Source organism: Erythranthe guttata, chromosome 2, assembly GCF_056151865.1.
Source record: "Erythranthe guttata isolate IM_541 chromosome 2, IM_541, whole genome shotgun sequence".
Taxonomy (NCBI): domain Eukaryota; kingdom Viridiplantae; phylum Streptophyta; class Magnoliopsida; order Lamiales; family Phrymaceae; genus Erythranthe; species Erythranthe guttata.
The window spans coordinates 15,509,464-15,527,874 of NC_142534.1; the positions used below are offsets into that span (position 1 = coordinate 15,509,464).

General features: G+C 33.5%; 4 protein-coding genes across 5 annotated transcripts; 1 reads left to right on the plus strand and 3 right to left on the minus strand.

Annotated features, from left to right (window-relative positions):
- Positions 1 to 1,858: 1,858 nt before the first annotated feature.
- LOC148772450 (uncharacterized) lies at positions 1,859 to 3,160 on the plus strand. Its single transcript, XM_088812779.1, has one exon. It carries the CDS (start codon positions 1,914 to 1,916, stop codon positions 3,114 to 3,116), a length of 1,203 nt encoding a protein of 400 aa, XP_088668905.1. The 5' UTR covers positions 1,859 to 1,913; the 3' UTR covers positions 3,117 to 3,160.
- Positions 3,161 to 3,745: 585 nt separating this feature from the next.
- On the minus strand, positions 3,746 to 5,711 carry LOC105954770 (Calcium-binding EF hand family protein). Its single transcript, XM_012978448.2, has 4 exons — positions 5,546 to 5,711; positions 4,399 to 4,525; positions 4,245 to 4,317; positions 3,746 to 4,140 (listed from the first exon to the last, which is right to left on the minus strand). Exons 1-4 carry the CDS (start codon positions 5,679 to 5,681, stop codon positions 3,874 to 3,876), a joined length of 603 nt encoding a protein of 200 aa, XP_012833902.2. The 5' UTR covers positions 5,682 to 5,711; the 3' UTR covers positions 3,746 to 3,873.
- Positions 5,712 to 7,237: 1,526 nt separating this feature from the next.
- On the minus strand, positions 7,238 to 9,491 carry LOC105954771 (BTB/POZ domain-containing protein At5g17580). Of its 2 annotated transcripts, none has more exons than XM_012978450.2 (4): positions 9,458 to 9,491; positions 9,218 to 9,272; positions 9,050 to 9,119; positions 7,238 to 8,971 (listed from the first exon to the last, which is right to left on the minus strand). In XM_012978450.2, exons 2-4 carry the CDS (start codon positions 9,250 to 9,252, stop codon positions 7,334 to 7,336), a joined length of 1,743 nt encoding a protein of 580 aa, XP_012833904.2. In that variant the 5' UTR covers positions 9,253 to 9,272; positions 9,458 to 9,491; the 3' UTR covers positions 7,238 to 7,333. The 2 variants fall into 2 exon arrangements, with proteins under 2 accessions (XP_012833904.2, XP_088668914.1); XM_088812788.1 differs by lacking the exon at positions 9,458 to 9,491 and adding an exon at positions 9,349 to 9,439.
- Positions 9,492 to 10,381: 890 nt separating this feature from the next.
- On the minus strand, positions 10,382 to 13,701 carry LOC105954772 (putative xyloglucan endotransglucosylase/hydrolase protein 30). The gene is made up of 4 exons (XM_012978451.2): positions 12,863 to 13,701; positions 12,180 to 12,280; positions 11,840 to 12,048; positions 10,382 to 11,119 (listed from the first exon to the last, which is right to left on the minus strand). The coding sequence occupies exons 1-4, from the start codon at positions 13,065 to 13,067 to the stop codon at positions 10,594 to 10,596; spliced, it is 1,041 nt and encodes a 346-aa protein (XP_012833905.2). The 5' UTR covers positions 13,068 to 13,701; the 3' UTR covers positions 10,382 to 10,593.
- Between the last annotated feature and the right edge of the window lie 4,710 nt (positions 13,702 to 18,411).

The window sequence follows — 18,411 nt, forward strand, 5'->3', positions numbered from 1 at the left end:
GTATATCTTCTTGTCTATGTGGATGATATTATAATCACAGGTGACAGTAATGCTACAGTCAACTAGATTGTTACATCTCTCTTATCGATTTTCCATTAAAGATCTTGAACCGCTTGCCTACTTCCTTGGTGTGGAAGTCACGCCGCACGAACATGGAGTTATTCTTTCTCAACGCCGGTACATTCTCGATCTTCTTTCTCGTACCAATATGATTGATAGCAAATCAGTACTCACCCCTCTCCCTACTAGTCCAACACTTACCCTTCACTCGGGCACTACTCTTACTGATCCAACGGAATACAGAGCCCTCGTGGGTAGCTTACAGTACTTGTCTCTTACTCGGCCAGAAATAGCTTTTACAGTAAATTAAACAAGCTATCTCAATGCATGCATCGTCCAACCACCGACCATTGGACTTCAGTTAAGCGCCTCTTACGCTATCTTTCTGGTACTTCTGATTATGGCATATGTCTCTATCGTGATTCTCCACTGTCACTCCATGCCTTTTCCAATGCGGATTGGGAGGGAAATAAGGATGATTTCTCTTCTACCAGTGCTTATATTGTTTATCTCGGTCGCAATCCTATTTCGCGGAGTTCCAAGAAGCAACGTACAATTGCTCGCTCTTCTACTGAAGCCGAATATCGGTATGTTGCTGCTACAGCTGCTGAAATATCTTGGATAAGTTCTCTTCTCACCGATCTCCATATCAACTACCTCAGTCACCCGTTATCTACTGTGATAATATTGGAGCTACACAATTGTGTTCTAATCTAGTATTTCATTCTCGTATGAAGCATGTTGTCATTGACTTTAACTTCATTAGAGTTCAAGTTCAAAATGGAGATCTACGACTTGCTCATGTCTCATCCACCGATCAATTAGCCGATGCTCTCACCAAACCACTACCTCGAGCTTGATTTCTTTATCTTAGAGACAAGATTAGACTCTCCTCACGGAGCTCCATCTTGAGGGGGCATATTAGAGATAATCCCAAAGATATTTGATTTGATTATATGCAATATTTGATTTAATTGTAAATATCCTTAGGATATTTGATTTGATTTTATATACATTTATTAAAGAATATTTGCTTGATCATTTTTTATCATGCATGTATGTATATATAAGAATGTAGTGTTGGTTAATGAAAAATAAGAAAAACATTATTCATATTATTATTTCTACAACGGTAACATGGGGTGGAAAAAAGGTTAAATGACATTTATAACCTTAAATGACGAAATTACCCTTCCCAATTACTCAAATCCGGCTAGAGTTCGACAAGAAATACACATTTGAGAAGAAGTGCACCGATGAGTTGTATATTTCGAAGGGGGACCAGTCTATTTTTCGTATTTTGAGGGGGGAAAGTGCAAAAAATACATTTTTTTAGGGGCCTAAATGCAATTTGCCGAATATATAATTATAATTTCAAGAACAATGTATTGAAAGAGAAATAACTTGATAATTGGATTTTGATAAATTAATCTCCAAAATTTGTGATATCTTTCAACCCCTATAATTTTTATAGTTATACACTTATACTCGTATAACATATCAAATTTATACTTTCATATTAATTTTGTATACATTAAAAGATTGGGACCGAGTGTATAATTTAATGTAATATAATGTAATCGTTGGATTCGATTTAGTATGAAGTGGATTCAAATTAGGAAATAAAATAGAATCCAACATAAAATAATTCCTTAAATAATGATTTGGTGTCCGCTTCTAACAAGGAAATAAAATATTTCCTTGTACAATTACAAAACCCTTTCACCTCCGAGCAACAATACTTACATGCTTATATATATCTATATAATATCACCTTTAATTACAATCTCATCACAAACTCTGAAAATAAATCACTTTCGATCATATAATATAATTCTCCCGAGTGCGCAGAGATGAAGTTGTTTGGAGTCGAAATCTCTGATGCTGTTCCTAATCCCACACCACCGGAATCTTCCACTGCCGCCGCCGTCAAGGTTGCTTCTGCAGCAGCTGCGCCGCCGCCTGATAACGCAAGCGAAGTTTCCAGCACATTGCCGCTCAAGAAAAGGGCATTCCACAACATTAACATTAACCCTCTTTCCGGCGAAGTTTCCAGTACTTTGCCGCTCAAGAAAAGGGCATTCCACCACATTAACATTAACAACGGTGGCGATCAAATCTTATCAGGAAATACCACCGGAACCCTACTTCCGGCGACGGGTTTATCAATCCCTTCTTTTTCCGACGACTTTTACCGGACAACCAAGGCCAAGAAAAGTATTTCCGACCAAATTCAGAATATTTCGGACAATAATATCTACTGTCCGGTGCCGTTGAGTTGTGTTCTTCCGACAATGAATACAATCTTCGGCCCTGAGCATCTAGGGTTTTCAAGAAACCGGCCCTGTAATAAGGAATATTCCGGTGAGTTTTCTGCAACTAATCTTCATGATATTTCAACAACTAGTACTACTCCTACTACCGGCGGCCGAGGAAAGAAGAACAAGCTAGCGAAAAAACCCGATATCGAAAAGAAAAAGGCGAAATCATCGAACGACAAGAAGAAGAAGGCGAAACTATCACCGAATCACGATGAAGGCGATAATGTTATTATTCCATTGGAGGAAATTCCAGGGCTGCTTCAAAAAATCGAGTCGCACGACGGAAGTAAACCGGTTTTCTTGTACAAGAAGAAACTCGAAGTATCCGATGTGCGGGACCGCCTAAACAGGTTATTTATCTCCGGTTGTAAAGTGAACCTGATGGGGTTCCTGACCGACGAAGAGAGGACAGCTGTCGATGCCGATGACAGAAAAGGGCTCGAGTTTGTGGGGATTGATAAAAACGGCGACTTCTATAACCTCCATTTGGTGAGGTGGAGCAGCGTGAAAATCACGGTTATCAACAAAGAATGGATGAAGATAATTAGGGCGAACGATGCGCATGAAGGTGACTCGGTCGAGCTTTGGGGATACCGGAGAAACAACAACAACGAGTTCTGTTTGGTACTCAACTTTCGAAAATCGGAAAACCGTAACAATGAAGATGGATCGAGCACTAGCGGCAGTGGTACTACTAGTGTCGGAGGTGTGACGTCATCATCACCGTCGCCGTAGAGAGGTCGATTGATTTCATCTTATATATGTTTGTTTGTTTGTGTTTAAGGATGTCAAGTATTTAGAGTCTATTATATGTATTATTTGGACAAAATTGTCCTTGTTCTAATCATTAAAAAATGAATATGATTGGTGTTTTTTTCTTCTTAATTTCTTTTCTTTTAATTCACATGCAATTTAATTTAGACATTTTACTGATTTGTTGTTTGAGGGGGTAAACATAGGGAGGCAACTTCAACTTCAACCCGCCCTGTTAGCTAATGGGTCGGGTACGGGTTTTCTTTTTTGCGATTACGGGTTTTGAATGTATGCACCCTGCTTATAAATTTTTCTATATTTATTAACTTTATATACTATTTATATTATAAAAATACTAAGTTGTGGATCAATTCTAAATAAATTAATTACAAATATTAAAAACAAATATTTTTTTTATCGGTTCTAAACGGGGCGGGAATGGGTATACTAGTAAAATTGCACCCAAAACAGGGGCATGTTTGTAATTTTGCTATGTACCGAGTTAAACATAACTCCGCAAACAGGACAAGCTATATCGTAATTTAGCTTTACTTCAGGGGTATACTTGTAATTTATCCAAATTAATAAGCACGAATGGGAAATCGAAACACTTGATAAAAATGCAGATGTATAATAAACCAATCCACACAATAAGTTTTACAAGTTGTGTTCTCCAAAAGAGAAGAATTCTCTTGAGAAATTCTATGTACACAAACAAAAGAAGGGTACCATTTATGAATTACGATCTCTCCGCACCTTGTTGAAAGGCAACAATGACGAGTGTCACAAGCGAAGCGTAAATCGAATTCGGTACTTTCTGGACCACTTTGCCGACACCTGGCACATTCTCGCAACTCCTCTTCGTTAGCAAAGCCACCGTCGGAGCAACGGCAAGAGTAATTATTAATCCTTGACTCACACTAATGAAAGTGTCTTTCGTTATGCGTCGTATGAACTTAACAAATTCTTCACGGTCCAATTCGCCGTCAAAGTTTATGTCACTCTCCTGAAATATAATATAAATAAAATAAAATAAAATAAAATACTTTTTTACGTTAATTTGAAACAGATAAAAGAATTAATCGAAATTGTCGAAATTCTACGACGTACCTGCATGAGGGTCTTAATTTGCTCCTTAGTAGGGGGGTCGAAATGGGGGCCCGGCAGACGCTTGTTAAGATCACTAACAAAAAAAAAATAGGAAATATCAGAAGATGCGTAAATTATTTTTGGAATAAGTAATTGTAAAGGCGAAGATTCAGACTTATATATAAGTAATACGGCGATGTAGAGCTCTTCGAATGTTAGAGTAGGCCTTCCAGCATCATCTTTGACACGATTGAAAACTTTGTCGGTAATCATACGTATCTGTTTTTCTTTCCATTCCTTTCCTGTACAGACGAAAGCTTTTCTGGATTAAATAATACCATGTATATCGTGCACAACGATTTAAATTTCATCGATGAAGATTAAGGAATAATAATAAAGACGGGATCTTGTTGAAACTAATGTCGTCAAGGCACAAGAATCGAACAATACGATATTCAGTTAAAAAAAAGTATGCACGGAAGTAATACCTTAAATGCAACGGAGTTTTCAAATCGGAAATATCTTTCTAGAAACAACAGAAACCGAACACTCGCGTTTTTTGCTACTTGAAAATCAAGAATTGAGGAAATACAGATGTACAGGTGGCACAAACAACCTTAGAAACAGAGTTAGATTCACCACGATTTTGCCTCGTTTAATTTAGAGAATACATCATCGATTATAAAACTAAACAATCAAATATTTTCAAAATTCAATGGATTACGCAAACTAAAGCCAGTGACCTGTTTTCGGCAACTGAATTACACGGCCACGATTTACGAACACTCAAAATATTTAATTCAGTTCTTCGATAAATATAATTCGATATAATTTCCTAAAAACTACTTTTATAATTTCCCAAAAAATATACATACATAAATATAAAGATATCGAATTATCAAGGCACCCATAAAGCATAAATATTAAATTCCTTATTCGGTTGGTTGCCGAGATAAGATTAGCCAAGATAAGATTACAGAAAAAAACTCAATACCAACCAAACGAGGCCTTAAATCAACACAGATACAAGCATACAAAAAAAAACCCAGATGCAAACATAAAAAAAGATCTGAGTTTTACAGCGGTGAAATTAAAACCTTATGGATTGGATTGAAAGGTAAATTCACATCAAACAAAATTCAATTACACAACCAAAGGAATCGGATATAACGCAGATTTATGATTTGATTCAAGCCCATGGAATACAGTGAAGAAAACACACACAAACACACACACACACACACACACACACACAGAGAAAGCATGATAATTACCGCATAATAGATTGATTAGGTGAATTGAATAAGAATAAAAATAGATACCTTGAAACTTGTCAAGAAGTTGTCCCATGGCGTTTTTTAGCTGCGAAGAATATCCCGTTTGAGGGTCTGAATTCAGAGACTGTATGTATGTATGTATGTATACTCGAATCGGACGCAAAGTCGTTGAATAAGTCATTTTTTTATCTCATTGGACGGACCAAACGTCTGCTTAGGATCTCATCCACCTGGTTTTTTTTTTTTTTTTTTTTAATTATTATTATTTTTTATTATTATTTTATCCTGAGAGTCACTTTATCCCCTCGTACTCTCAATTTTATCGATTTACCCCCTTGTACTTGTACAATTTCCCAATACAGCCATTTCCTTCAATTTTTGTCAATTTTGACTCTAACGCCATTTGGTCAACTCTGTAAATTACAAAATTGTCACTGCCTATAATGCGTCGTTTCTCCTCCGTCAATATTGTCATTTTTTCTTCTCCCACCACTTCCCCTTCCAAGATATCCCCAAATTGAACCCCTAACTTAGTAAAAATCAAGACCAAAAAATTGATTGATTCCATCCAGTGCAAAGAAAAAAAATATATGAATGTGTGAAACTTTCTCTTTTCTAATCTCGAGAGTCAGAATCGAAAAAATTCAATATTTATGTCAATATTTTGACTCTTGACCAAATGGCGTCAGAGTCAAAATCGAAAAAAGTTGATGAAGAGGGTTGTATTGGGAAATTGTACAAGTACAAGGGGGTAAATCGACTAAACTAAGAGTACGAGGGGGTAAAGTGATTCTTGGGCAGAGTACAAGGGGGTAAATTGAAATTTACCCTTTATTTTATTTTATTATTATTTTCATTTACATTTATTCTAATTTTAATTTTGGAATTTTTTTTTCAAAATTCCTCGGAATTGAATTGGATATTTTTTTGTCACTTCTAAAAAAAACTATTTTCCTGTAACAACTCGAGTTCGATTTTCTTTAGCATGCTGCAATTTCTTAGATTTTCTAGATGCCTAATTGTGAATATTATTAATTTTTTTTTTTTTTTCGAACTTGAACAAAAGATATTATATTAAGAACTTAAAACCACGGTGATATTATTTTAAGAACTTAAAACCATGGTGTGATTGCAAGGATCAGATGTACTACGAGCGTACACGGGCAAAAGATCCTGATACATATGATAATCTAAAGAATTGGGACAAATATCATACAACAAAATTTCATTCGTATCTAAGAATGACCACGGTTTAGCTAATACATCCCGCTAAATTTCCAATTGCAAAATAAGACTTTTATCATTCATGTACAGTTTGAAACTACCACCCATAGCAAGGGATATAAACGAGCCGAATTTGGCTGTTCTGGCGAGCTCAAGCTTGAGTTCAGATCTTTTTTTTTCTCTCTCTCCTCTCTCCATGTAGTACTTAAACACTTGAAATCTGTATAGAAAACCATACCATTTATTTATTATTAGTTTTTCTTTTTTTTTTGACAAAGAAACACACAACCACAATATGCATTGGTTACAAAACTTTCGCTCTCGAATCACACGAGATACGTTAACCACACTGTAAATCCCGTTTGATGCTCAATAAACTTTAACTACATATAAACTCGAAAAAAAAAAAGTAGAAAAAAAAAAACTAACCGTCTCAAAATGATCTTGATTCTTAAACATCAAAACACACCAAATTATAACAGAATCATGCAAACAAACACATATTGTTCTTAATTCCTTAATTATTTCATCAAGACAAGTCTCAACTCATCTCTTTCTCTCTCTCACACACAAACACACACACACACACACACACATATATATATAAAATCATCTGGGGTGGACTTTCTTCTTCTTCTTAACAAGACAATGGTAATCATCATCAACACTACTCATTCCACACCCTAATTTCCTCTTCATCTCCTTCCACATACTCATTTTCCCACTCTTCTTGTTTTTCTTCACCACATTATTATTATTACTAAATCCAATACCACCACTTCTCTCTATCTCTCTCCTCATCACATCACACTCTCTCTCTAACTCCTTCACCTTACTCCCCATCCTCTCTATCTCCATCCTCTCCCCTTCCTCCTCCCCCCTTTCCACAACCACCCTCCTCCCATTGCTATTCTCACTACCACCACCACCACCACCACCACCCGCCGCTGCTATTCTCGGAACAAACGCCTCCCTCAGCTTCAACTGCGCCACAAACAACGCCTGCACCACAAACCTAACCGGCAGCCTCCCGTTCTGCGCCGCGTGCTCGCACGCCTCACCGGACAACCTATTACAATTCAGAACCTTACATATCTCCTCCTTCTCCGACTCCGTCAAATGCCTGTGCTTGTCCAGATATATATCCACCGCCCGGTATATTGCGTCCGAGGTCCGGTGACTCAACCCGTCCGACGCCGCCACCGACATGTCGGCAAACGCAACGAAAGTGGGCATCTTCAAATCAATGTCCGCCGATATTTCGATCAAGAACTCGTCTATGAGCTCCGCCACTAACCCTAGCCCGGTAGGGTCCGGCCCCGTGTAGTGCATATAGAAGTTTTTCAAGATTCTACGGATGCACTCCGTGTCGTACTGCTCGTCTTTCGCGTACCCTTGTGAAGGTATTAGCATGTCTTTGACCGAGGCTTGGTCTAGCTGCTTCCCGATTCTTTGCTCGATCCCGTTCATGCAGTCCGAGCTGGCATCGAGAAATTTGGCAAAACGGAGCATGTGGAAGAGAAATGTGCACGTGACCATATCTCTTTCTTGAGGCAGAAGCTGCACTAATGCTTCTAGAATCTCCCTCTGCGAATTTTCGTCTATTTTTTCCTCGTCGGAAAACAGCCATGTTTTCGCGTATTGATATATATTTGCCGCTACGTTTTCTTGCGGGATTTTTTGCTGGATCATTGCATTGATTATCGGCGCGTATAATCTTAGACCTAGCGAACTCAAATCTTCGGATTTCCATTCTATATCGAATAGCTTCCTTCTAGCGTTCGGTTTATATTCGTTGGAATCTTCTTCTTCTTCGTCGGAGATCGGAACACTCCCGATTGATTCTCCAAGCAAACGGGGATCTTCCATCGCCTTCGATATAATGGATTGAGCGCAGTAATCAATAAGTCCGAGCTCCGATGCGTGATCGAGCATATTCTCCGCGGTCTTGAGGGCTCTTACGGAATTGTTCCAGCTAGGGATGACATGGCGCTCGAAGAAATCGAGGGCTTCGGTGAGTAGGTTCTTGGGGCAGTGATTGTCCGTCATTCCTAGGTATTTAGCTACGCAAGAGACGCGGACTATGTTTTCGGTTGTGAGATCTATGCGGAAGCCGTGGCAGAATCTTCCGACGATTTCCATCGATTCTTGATCGGCCGGAATGTCGCGGAGGAGATTCGAGAGGTCTCCATTAGGGTTTCTCTGCATTAACTTCGCTATCTTCGATGATTTCTTTGCCAGAAGTTCCTGTTATAATAACAAGAAAAAGATTAGTTTTTTTTAGGGTTTTACTTTTAGGGTTTCTTTTTTTTTTTTCGAAAGTACCTTGTCTACTGTGAAGAGTGATCCACAGAGATGAAGCTGGAGTCCTGATGTTAATTTAGACCTTGGTCTCCTGAATTATTATAAATATACGAAATTAATTAATGAATTAAAATGAAAAATGTTGAAGATAAATATACAAATGAGATAATTAATTAATTTTTTTTATACCAGGTTGAAGATTCAATTCCATTTCTTGCTGCCATCTCATGGTACTTTTTATTACCTGCAAACACAGAGATATGAAAATCTTCAAAATATTCAAAGGAAATTTTTTTTTAAATTAAATAGAAAAATAGTACCATTGTTCAACATGGACAATATAATTAATTAAAAAAGAATAAAAATGCAGAAAATAATATATATTTGTGTAGTGATTATCAAGAATTGGATGATTCTTTCAAGAAATACCTGAGAAGAAATATGATTGAACGTAGCTGTGAGAGAGAGAATTACATAGTGTTTTTTTGAATGGGTCTAATAGCCGTTACTTGCTATGTGTTTGGGTTTGTTGAGATATTTGTGGGGTTTTGTTAAGATATATTATGGGGTTTAAATTAGACTTTTTCTTCTCTTTTTAATTAAAATAAAACTAATCGGTATTAATTGATTGGCATGCATGTTATTGTATACAACATTAGCATATTTCCCTAGCATTTTATAAAAAGTGAAAACAATTAATGATTAGTTTAATACATTAATTATAATTAAATTTATTAGTGATATCGGTAACAATATCAGTATTTTATACAAATTTAATAATGCAAACTCATTTTGAAAAAAAAATATATATACACACTTAATTGTCATAATGTGAAATTAATCCTTAAATAAATGAAGCAAATAAGAATTATAGAAAATAGTGTGGAAAACAGGAGATACATATCATAATAACAATTAGAAAATATAGAGATGGTGTTTTAGAATGGTGTGAAAGTTTGATAACTCATTAAATTGTGTAATTTAGATTTTAAGGAATTTGGAATGAAAAAACGCGTTCCTCAATCGAAATTTTCTGATCGGACCGACATGAATTGAAAATTCCAATTTTTATTCACTAAAATATAAAATACATAATATATAATTGATGTATGTTATTTGTGTATCATTGAAATAAATAAAACTTTGAATTATTTTTATAAAATTAAAATCAGATTGGGAATCAAAATCTCGTATATATTCCAATTTCAATAAAAAAAATTGAAATTTTCAAAATTCAAAATATAGTTCCTAAATCGAAAATTTTCGAATCCGAATCTATGCAGTTAAAAAATTCTTAAGAAAAAAATTAAGTACTTTTGAAACATTGTAGAATGAAAGAAAAAGGTAAGCAAATTTGGACGCCAAACTTCTCTTATTTTATAAATATGTTCTAACTCAACAATTTGCACTCCAATCTCACATCAATAAATTAATACAATCTTATTTGTGTCCAAACCCCAAAAAAACAAACAAAAAAAATCACCAACTTTACTTTTTACATGACAACAGTATGTATATATATAGTATGTGTATATATATACATATATATTAAACCATATAAATGGTCACACATCCTCTTGATTTGCATAGTTCTTGGCACTCATAACTTGCCCTCTTTTCTTAAACCTCCTCCGGCGGGTTTTATCGTCAAACTTCGGCCGCCCGTTCTCCTTAAACAACCACCTCTCCGCCGAATCAAACACACATTCCGGTGGCGGCACCGGGTACCTCACCGTATCGTGACAATACGAATAGTACATATACTTCAACCTAAACTTTTTCATGGCCAACTTTTGCTTCGGGGTTATTTTAGTAAAATCAGCAGTCGCAAGTTGCTCTTCTATTTCCTCGGAGCAAAGGGGGCCCACCACCTCCTCAAGTGGGTCCGTGGCACACCCGTGGAGGACTAAATCGGTAAATTCCGCCACGAAAGGGGCATATTTGTAATTAGTTTTGTACTTGCCGCCGGAAGTAGCCCAATCGGAAGCGTCCCAAATAGTGGCGTACAATCCCATCGGCTTCGATGGGAAATCACCTCCCATTGCTTCTTTCCGAGTTATTTCCCGAATCGGAATATCGTCAATGTAAAATCTAATAAAACAAAAAAAAAAAAAAAAAAAAATTATAAAATAAAAATTACATTAATTATCATCTTAATTAATGTTAATTACGCGTTGTTTTGTTATTGGATTAGGTTAAGTGGGGAACAGAACATAGGATTGGTTCCATCATAATGACGTATACCAACTAATTATGACCAATTAAGTTGTGACAATTGACAAGGACAAGATGATTATTGATATTCACGAGATTGTTTCTAAACATTTAAAATAAAATTGATCATCTACCTAAAAAAAAAACTTTTTTTTTCTTGAAATTTAATCAATTTATTTTAATAACAATAATAATAATTAACCAATCAAATTGTATCCTTGCATGTGACTCATTCCTAAATACTTTTTATTCATGATCAATTATCCCTTTTTCTACACATAACACATGTGATCTTTGAAAACTATGTCTACTAGTATCTCTATAACTAATTAATTAATTAATTATATAATTGTGCTAATAAATTAATAAGTAGATAAAGGGGTAGCTTATTTTGTGGTAGAAGCAAAGTACACTTAGAAAATTGAAATAGTCAAATTTCATTCAAAGCCGCAATTGACAATTGAGAAAGAAATAAAATTGAAAAGGGCGGCTGCCAAAAATATTATTAAAATTTGAAAAAGTTAAAATAATAAATAATTTTAATTTAATAATATAATATATTTTTAATAAAAAAAAGAAAAGAAAAGAAATACTTACATAATATTGTTGGTGGTCCAAAGTATGCTGTAAGAATGGAAGTCTTTAGAAGGATCAAACCAAAGGGAATATCTCTCTTCTCTTCCTCTATTTGTGCTTCCATTACCATACATATTTGTCTGAAATCTCCATGCTTTTCCTCTTATGTTTCCCAAGAATTCGAAGTCTAGTTCGTCGTGCGTTTTTCGGAATATGTCTCCGTTTGTTGTCTGCAATTAAATAATTATTTTATATTATATTATTCGATATATGCAATTAATTATATATATTACATGATGGTGAGAAATTTGAATTGATTGATTGTGTTGTAATTAATATTTTAATAAAATAGTATACGTACGTAAAACGCGACGACTATTCCGGCGGTGTAATCCGATGGCAGCTTGATTTTAGCACTGAAGAAGCCATGGTTGTACAGGTCAGAGGATTTGAAGCCTGAGCCTGTGGATTAATTAATTATTAAAATCAATTTATTAGGAACTGATTAATTAATTAATTAGACATCATCTAAATACAATTTTTTTTTCCAGCTAAATTAAAGCATGATTAATATAATTAATTACCATATATCGTCTGAAAAACTTGGCATACTGGAACAGAAACAGGAAATTCACACATACATACATACATATATATATATATATATATATATAGATATATACATGTGTGTAATATGTATAAGCATGCATGAAGATCACCTTAGTCATGTATATATATATCATTTTAAATAAACAAAAAAAAGGCCGAAAACTATATAATAAATAAAAAAAATAACCAAGATACCATGATCAACACATGTGCATGTATTAGTTAGTAATAATATATATATATATATATATATATATATATATATATATATATATATATATATATATATATATATATATATATATATATATAGAGAGAGAGAGAGAGAGAGAGAGAGAGAGAGAGAGAGAGAGAGAGAGAGAGAGAGAGAGAGAGAGAGAGAGAGAGAGAGAGAGAGAGAGAGAGAGAGAGAGAGAGAGAGAGAGAGAGAGATGCCTGTGAATTGATTGAGATGAAGCTGAACAGATTGATCATCTTGGGAGTGGATGATATTTCCTTCGCCGAAAAGAGGGCTGAAGCCTTTGCTGAACGGAATATTCGATATGTTGAAGGCGGCAGCGGCGGCGTAACTAACCGCTGCACATAATAAACACTGGAGAAGAAGATACATACACAGAGAATGTTTGAGCAGCTTATCCATAATTATATTTATTTTCTTAATTACACACACTACTCTTTTTTGTTTCCCTGCAGATTATATATATTTATATGCAATATAACACGTATATGTGTGTGTGTGTGAGAGAGAGAGAGAGAGAGAGAGAGAGAGAGAGAGAGAGAGTTTTAGAGAGAGAAAGAGATGAGCTGTTAAAGAAGATGAATTATATAATTAGTGGACATAAGAAGGTCGAGTTACAATCGAGGGCAATCACGGAAACGGAAATGTGAAGTATGAGAGTTGTTCTATTATTCACTAATTTCAAATTCATATTATTTTTGGTTTTTTTTAATAATGACAACAACATCTATATATATTATATATATAACACTTGTTATTTATTGGTTAAATAGATTAATTCATTAAAGATAACTAAACGGTCGTCGAAACTAACGGATATATTATGTCGATCGACACAAAGAAGGTGTTGTGACGGCTTATTATAATCCTACACCTGCTGAATTACATCATATATGTATAATAACTAATATATATTTTTTCGACATAATTTTTTTTTCATGTGTAACTTTGGGTTGTTGATATATATAAATAAATTAAAAAAAAAAATAGGGAGATGATGTATGAAAATAAATGATGTATAAATTGAAATTTTGGTAGAGTTTGCCCATATTTGAAGGGCGTGTATTTATTGAAGGTTGAATATTTGTTGTCAAAGAAAGGGATCCATCATTCAATAGTTAGATATATTTAGCATTTTAGCTTTTTAAGTCTCTCTTGCACTGCTTGAAAAAGTCAAAAGAGAAGAAAGGTAAAACGCAAGTGATCCCATTAATATTACCTAATTAATTAATCAACAATTTATTATCATTTATTCAATTTTAAATTGCACCAAAAATTGAAATTCCTAGCGCTTAGGGGCCCATCCTGGCCCAACAGATTTCCATTGAAGGAATGTAAATTATGGTAACTTAACGGCCTATTATGATAGCAGAAGCCCACAAGAAATCGGTTATTATTGGAGTTGAAATTATTACCCAGCGACTGTCAGTACTCAATTCTAAAATCTTAGACTAATTTACCCTCGAAATCAGTTGAATTGTCTCGAAATCAGTTGAATTATACCTATACGGACATTTCCTCTCAAACTACATATATTTTATATTGGTGAGTAAATGGATCGACTAATAATTTTCACTTGATGTATACTCAAAAGATAGGTAATAAAAATTTGACACGTGGATTTCACTAACTAATAATGTTTGTTATATATCAAAGGGCAAAATGGGCCCTTTAATTTGGACCGGTGGGTTTGGTCATCTAAACCACTATTTCTATATATTTGATCAAATTCATTAACTTGGGTTGGGTGACCGTTTTATGTATTTAACTATTAATCATTAAATAAAACTTTTGATTGTAAGTTGTAACTATGACATATATATAGCCAGTGTTCTAAAAATCGGCTGAGGCGGCCGATTAATCGGTCTCCGAGGCGAAGGCGGTTCAAAACCTTTACGATTTTAGTGTAAAGGTTTGAAAAAACGGTTTCTAATTGCCTGTGAGGCGGTTTTAGGCGGTCTGAGGCGGTCCGAGGCGGTCTGAGGCAGTCAAACCTTTAAGGCAGGTCAAACTCGGTGGCAAAAATCGGCCAAAAATCGGTCAAAAATCGGTTTTTTTTTTTTTTATATATATAATTCAAAATAAAAGTTGGGATTTTAATAAAAGAAAGCCTTATTTTGTTTAAGTTAATTGTTATTGTTAAATAACTAATGATATATGCTAGGAATGGTCAAGAACAAATGTAAATTCAAAAAATTCGTCTTTTTATTTATATTTTATAAGGATATTATGTATTATGATCTTATAATTATTAAACTTTTATTATGTTATTAGGATATATATATGATGGAGATATATCTATGTTTAAATATCTTTTTATATATGTTTGGAGTATTTATAAATAATATCTAGAAATATATTAGATTAAATTTTAAAAACCGATTTATTTTCGATTTATCACCGACGCACCGATTAATCGTGAGTCGGTGCCTGACCGACTCGAACCCGATTACCGCTTTTTACAACCTTGTATATAGCTCACCAATTAAATTTAAAAAAATATATATAATAATAATAATAAGAATAATAATAGCTTTATGATGTATAGCTCTGACTTTTGTCCACGTGGCTGGATCTTTATCACTGTTGCAACTTGATAGATTTTTAAGGTTTATGTCTGAAAAAAAATTGATAATAGTAAGTGAATTTGTAGATTTTACATGATGTAATTTACTAGGTAATTTTAAATCGAAGATTTACAGATAATTGTATATTATACAGAATATTATGCATGTATAATAAAATCGCACTTGATGAAATTAATACATGAAATGTAGATTAAATTAAATCATAATTATATTGGTAATAAGGGCATCAAATTGATATTTGTAGATAGTTTATAAAGGTATTAATTAATTAATGAGCAGATATATTTGAGCTGCTTCCACACAGTTGTCATGCAAAAACTGCATGAGTTGCCACAATATTGATGTTTTGTTTTATTCCACACGCAATATAATTAAATATATACACATATATAAAAAAATAATAAATATTTGTTACTTCTGTGATAAGACAAATGATCAGTTGCACAACTTTGACAACTTCAATTTGGAAATTGGAAGCTTATGCCCTAAATTAATTTCCAGCTGCATTTCTCAATTTAACCATTTTTTGTCAACCAAAATTCTGGTATATTTTTGATTCGTAACGAATGAACCTGCAGACAACTATATACAACCAACTGTATAGGTGCATTAGGTAAATATACACTTTCGTATAATAGCTTACAATTTTTTAAAGAACGTGAATCACACTAGGTTAATTATGTATGATAAACTCGATCTAGTAATCGTTGGCAAGATAATTTGAATTTGGATCAAATTGACACAAATCATGTTGCTTCAACCACTAAACAATCCCTTACATGACCAAATTATGATAATTAGTATGTATACAATATATATAGTCAAGAAATTCGGAAATATAGGAATTCATAATAATTGTTAAAATTCGAGATGAAAAATGAAATAATATTGTTACAAAAGTGAAAAATAGAAAAAATTTCAAAATAAAATGCACGGAATTAAGATATTTCGTTTCAATGTCGACCACCAACTATAGTGTGTCAATTGAAAGTGGGGACATATAATATAGGAATATATCCACGTAGACAAAATTTACCAATTTATTCACTTTGGATATATAGGGGAAATAAGACAGCTTTTGATTAACTGTTTTTTTCTTTTCATTATTTTTTTCTTTTTTTTTTTTTTTTTTTTTTTTTTGTGTGTGGGACAAGTTGTCCGCTAATGTTTTGTTGTCACTTGATAAAAAAGTGAGATGTTTTAAAGTGGTTACACCAACTTAACTTACGTGCCAAATAGATAAATATACATACCAAGATATGATAATCAAACCTTTCAATAATTGAGTTATTTCTTTTGATTTGATTTTGAATTATTTTGGTGATTAAGGAATTCTTATCCACACGTACAAAATACTAATCTTTTTTTCTTAGTAAATGTTTTGTAGTCTTGTAGTCGATGTTATATCAGATAATTCACGTGACCTAGTAGTTGCAGCAAGTGAGCAAGTATTAATTTTCCTTATATTTCAATTGTCGTTACGTGGAGCTAGCTTGTCACACATAATTAGACTATTGTATTTTACGTAAACTGTTTTATTTTTCGTCAATTTAATTTTATAATAAATTGGTATTTTTTTTTTTTTTTTGATGGATTTGTGTGGAAAATAAATGGGGCACCCCATCCCTGCTTACGAATCTGATAGTTGGCCGGTCGCTCTCTCCGCCGTTTTGTGCTTATCTCTTCTTCTTTTATTTTATTTATTTATTTATTTATTTATTTATTTATTTATTTATATTTATTTATTTATTTATTAGTTTGGGCTATTTATAATATATTAATAAGTGGGCCTACTTGTTAAGAAAGAACTAAAGAATGTCACACTATACGTCATTCTTTGCTTAGGCTTTGTCTGTCCATAATAATAATATTATTATTATTATTATTAATTATTTAAAAAAAATGTAGGGTAGGCAAAGGTTATTGAATGTATATCAAGAATTAATTATAGATGAAGTTAAGTATAATTTCACAGATATAATTGAAGTTAGGAAAAGAACCTAAGTATCAGATTATATAAATCAATGTTTGTTAGTGGAGAAGAGTTAGTGGGAGTAGTAGGACCTAGAGCTCGGCATCAGTCGGTTCGGGTCGGGCAATTATCGGCAATTACCGGCCTGACCCGACAACAATTTAGCTGAAAATTGAAAACCATAATCAATCTGACAATTATGGGTCGAATTGGTACCCGACTTTGTCGGGTAAAAAATGGGTGGTTAGTTAGTATTATCGACTATCTATTTATTGGTTTTTTTTTTTTTTTTACAATAATAAGATGTTTTTAAAAGTTTTTTCAAAATATATTCAATTTTTTGTTGAGAAAACTCGTGTTTTAAAAATCTCAGCTTTAAAATTAAGTTTTTTTAATTAAACTTCTATGATAAATAAATATACAATGAAGAATATGAAATAAGAATTATAAAATAGAAATAGTACTAAGAGGTTTATAAATTTGTGTTTTGAATTTTTGAGTTTTTAACGTCTTTTATACATTATTTTAACATTAAAAAAGTAAGAATTATAATTAAATATTTATAATAAAAAAAAAATTAAAAAGTTGGTTGGCCGATAATATCGATCAACCGACATTTGAGTAAAGTGAAAACAACCGACCGACCTATTTATATATTGGTCAGTTAAAACTATTGGCCCGATGACCGAAAGAAGCGAATCGAAAGTGAATCGGTTGGGTGATAAAACCAATTGATGCCCAACCCTAGTATATATAATATGAGCACATAATATGAAGATGAGGGGAATGGGACCAATATAACCTACCACAACTGAACAAGAAAAAGTGTCAGAAATATTAGTTGTCAGTGTTCGATTTATACATAATATTGTTTGTTACCTTTTCAGTAGGTGATCCAATTACTCAACATATGATCTTATTTAAATACTAGTACACGAATTAATCAGCAAATTTATAATCAATTGAATTAACACAGCTGCGAAAAATAAGAAAGCAATGGTACTTAATTAATAAATTATGAGATGCTGAACTAATCAGAGATGGATACATTTGACTTAATTAATTTAACTTGGAGAAAATGACAAATGATTGTGATATATATACACACAAAATGATGAAATATGAGTCAAAACGTCGCCGCATTACCATTTGTTGAAGTAGTAACAATAAAATTGAGAGAGAATCA

Coding starts and splice junctions, on each gene's coding strand:
- LOC105954771 (XM_088812788.1), bottom strand. Junction 9,120..9,217: donor GGAATTGAATCTTCAACCTG/GTATAAAAAAAA, acceptor ATAATAATTCAG/GAGACCAAGGTCTAAATTAA. Junction 8,972..9,049: donor CACTCTTCACAGTAGACAAG/GTACTTTCGAAA, acceptor TTATTATAACAG/GAACTTCTGGCAAAGAAATC.
- LOC105954770 (XM_012978448.2), bottom strand. CDS start 5,681: ATGACTTATTCAACGACTTTGCGTCCGATTCGAGTATACATACATACA. Junction 4,526..5,545: donor ACTTCTTGACAAGTTTCAAG/GTATCTATTTTT, acceptor TCGTCTGTACAG/GAAAGGAATGGAAAGAAAAA. Junction 4,318..4,398: donor GCCGTATTACTTATATATAA/GTCTGAATCTTC, acceptor TTTTTTTGTTAG/TGATCTTAACAAGCGTCTGC.
- LOC148772450 (XM_088812779.1), top strand. CDS start 1,914: ATGAAGTTGTTTGGAGTCGAAATCTCTGATGCTGTTCCTAATCCCACA.
- LOC105954772 (XM_012978451.2), bottom strand. CDS start 13,067: ATGGATAAGCTGCTCAAACATTCTCTGTGTATGTATCTTCTTCTCCAG. Junction 12,281..12,862: donor TCATCTCAATCAATTCACAG/GCATCTCTCTCT, acceptor ATTAATCCACAG/GCTCAGGCTTCAAATCCTCT. Junction 12,049..12,179: donor GAATAGTCGTCGCGTTTTAC/GTACGTATACTA, acceptor ATTTAATTGCAG/ACAACAAACGGAGACATATT.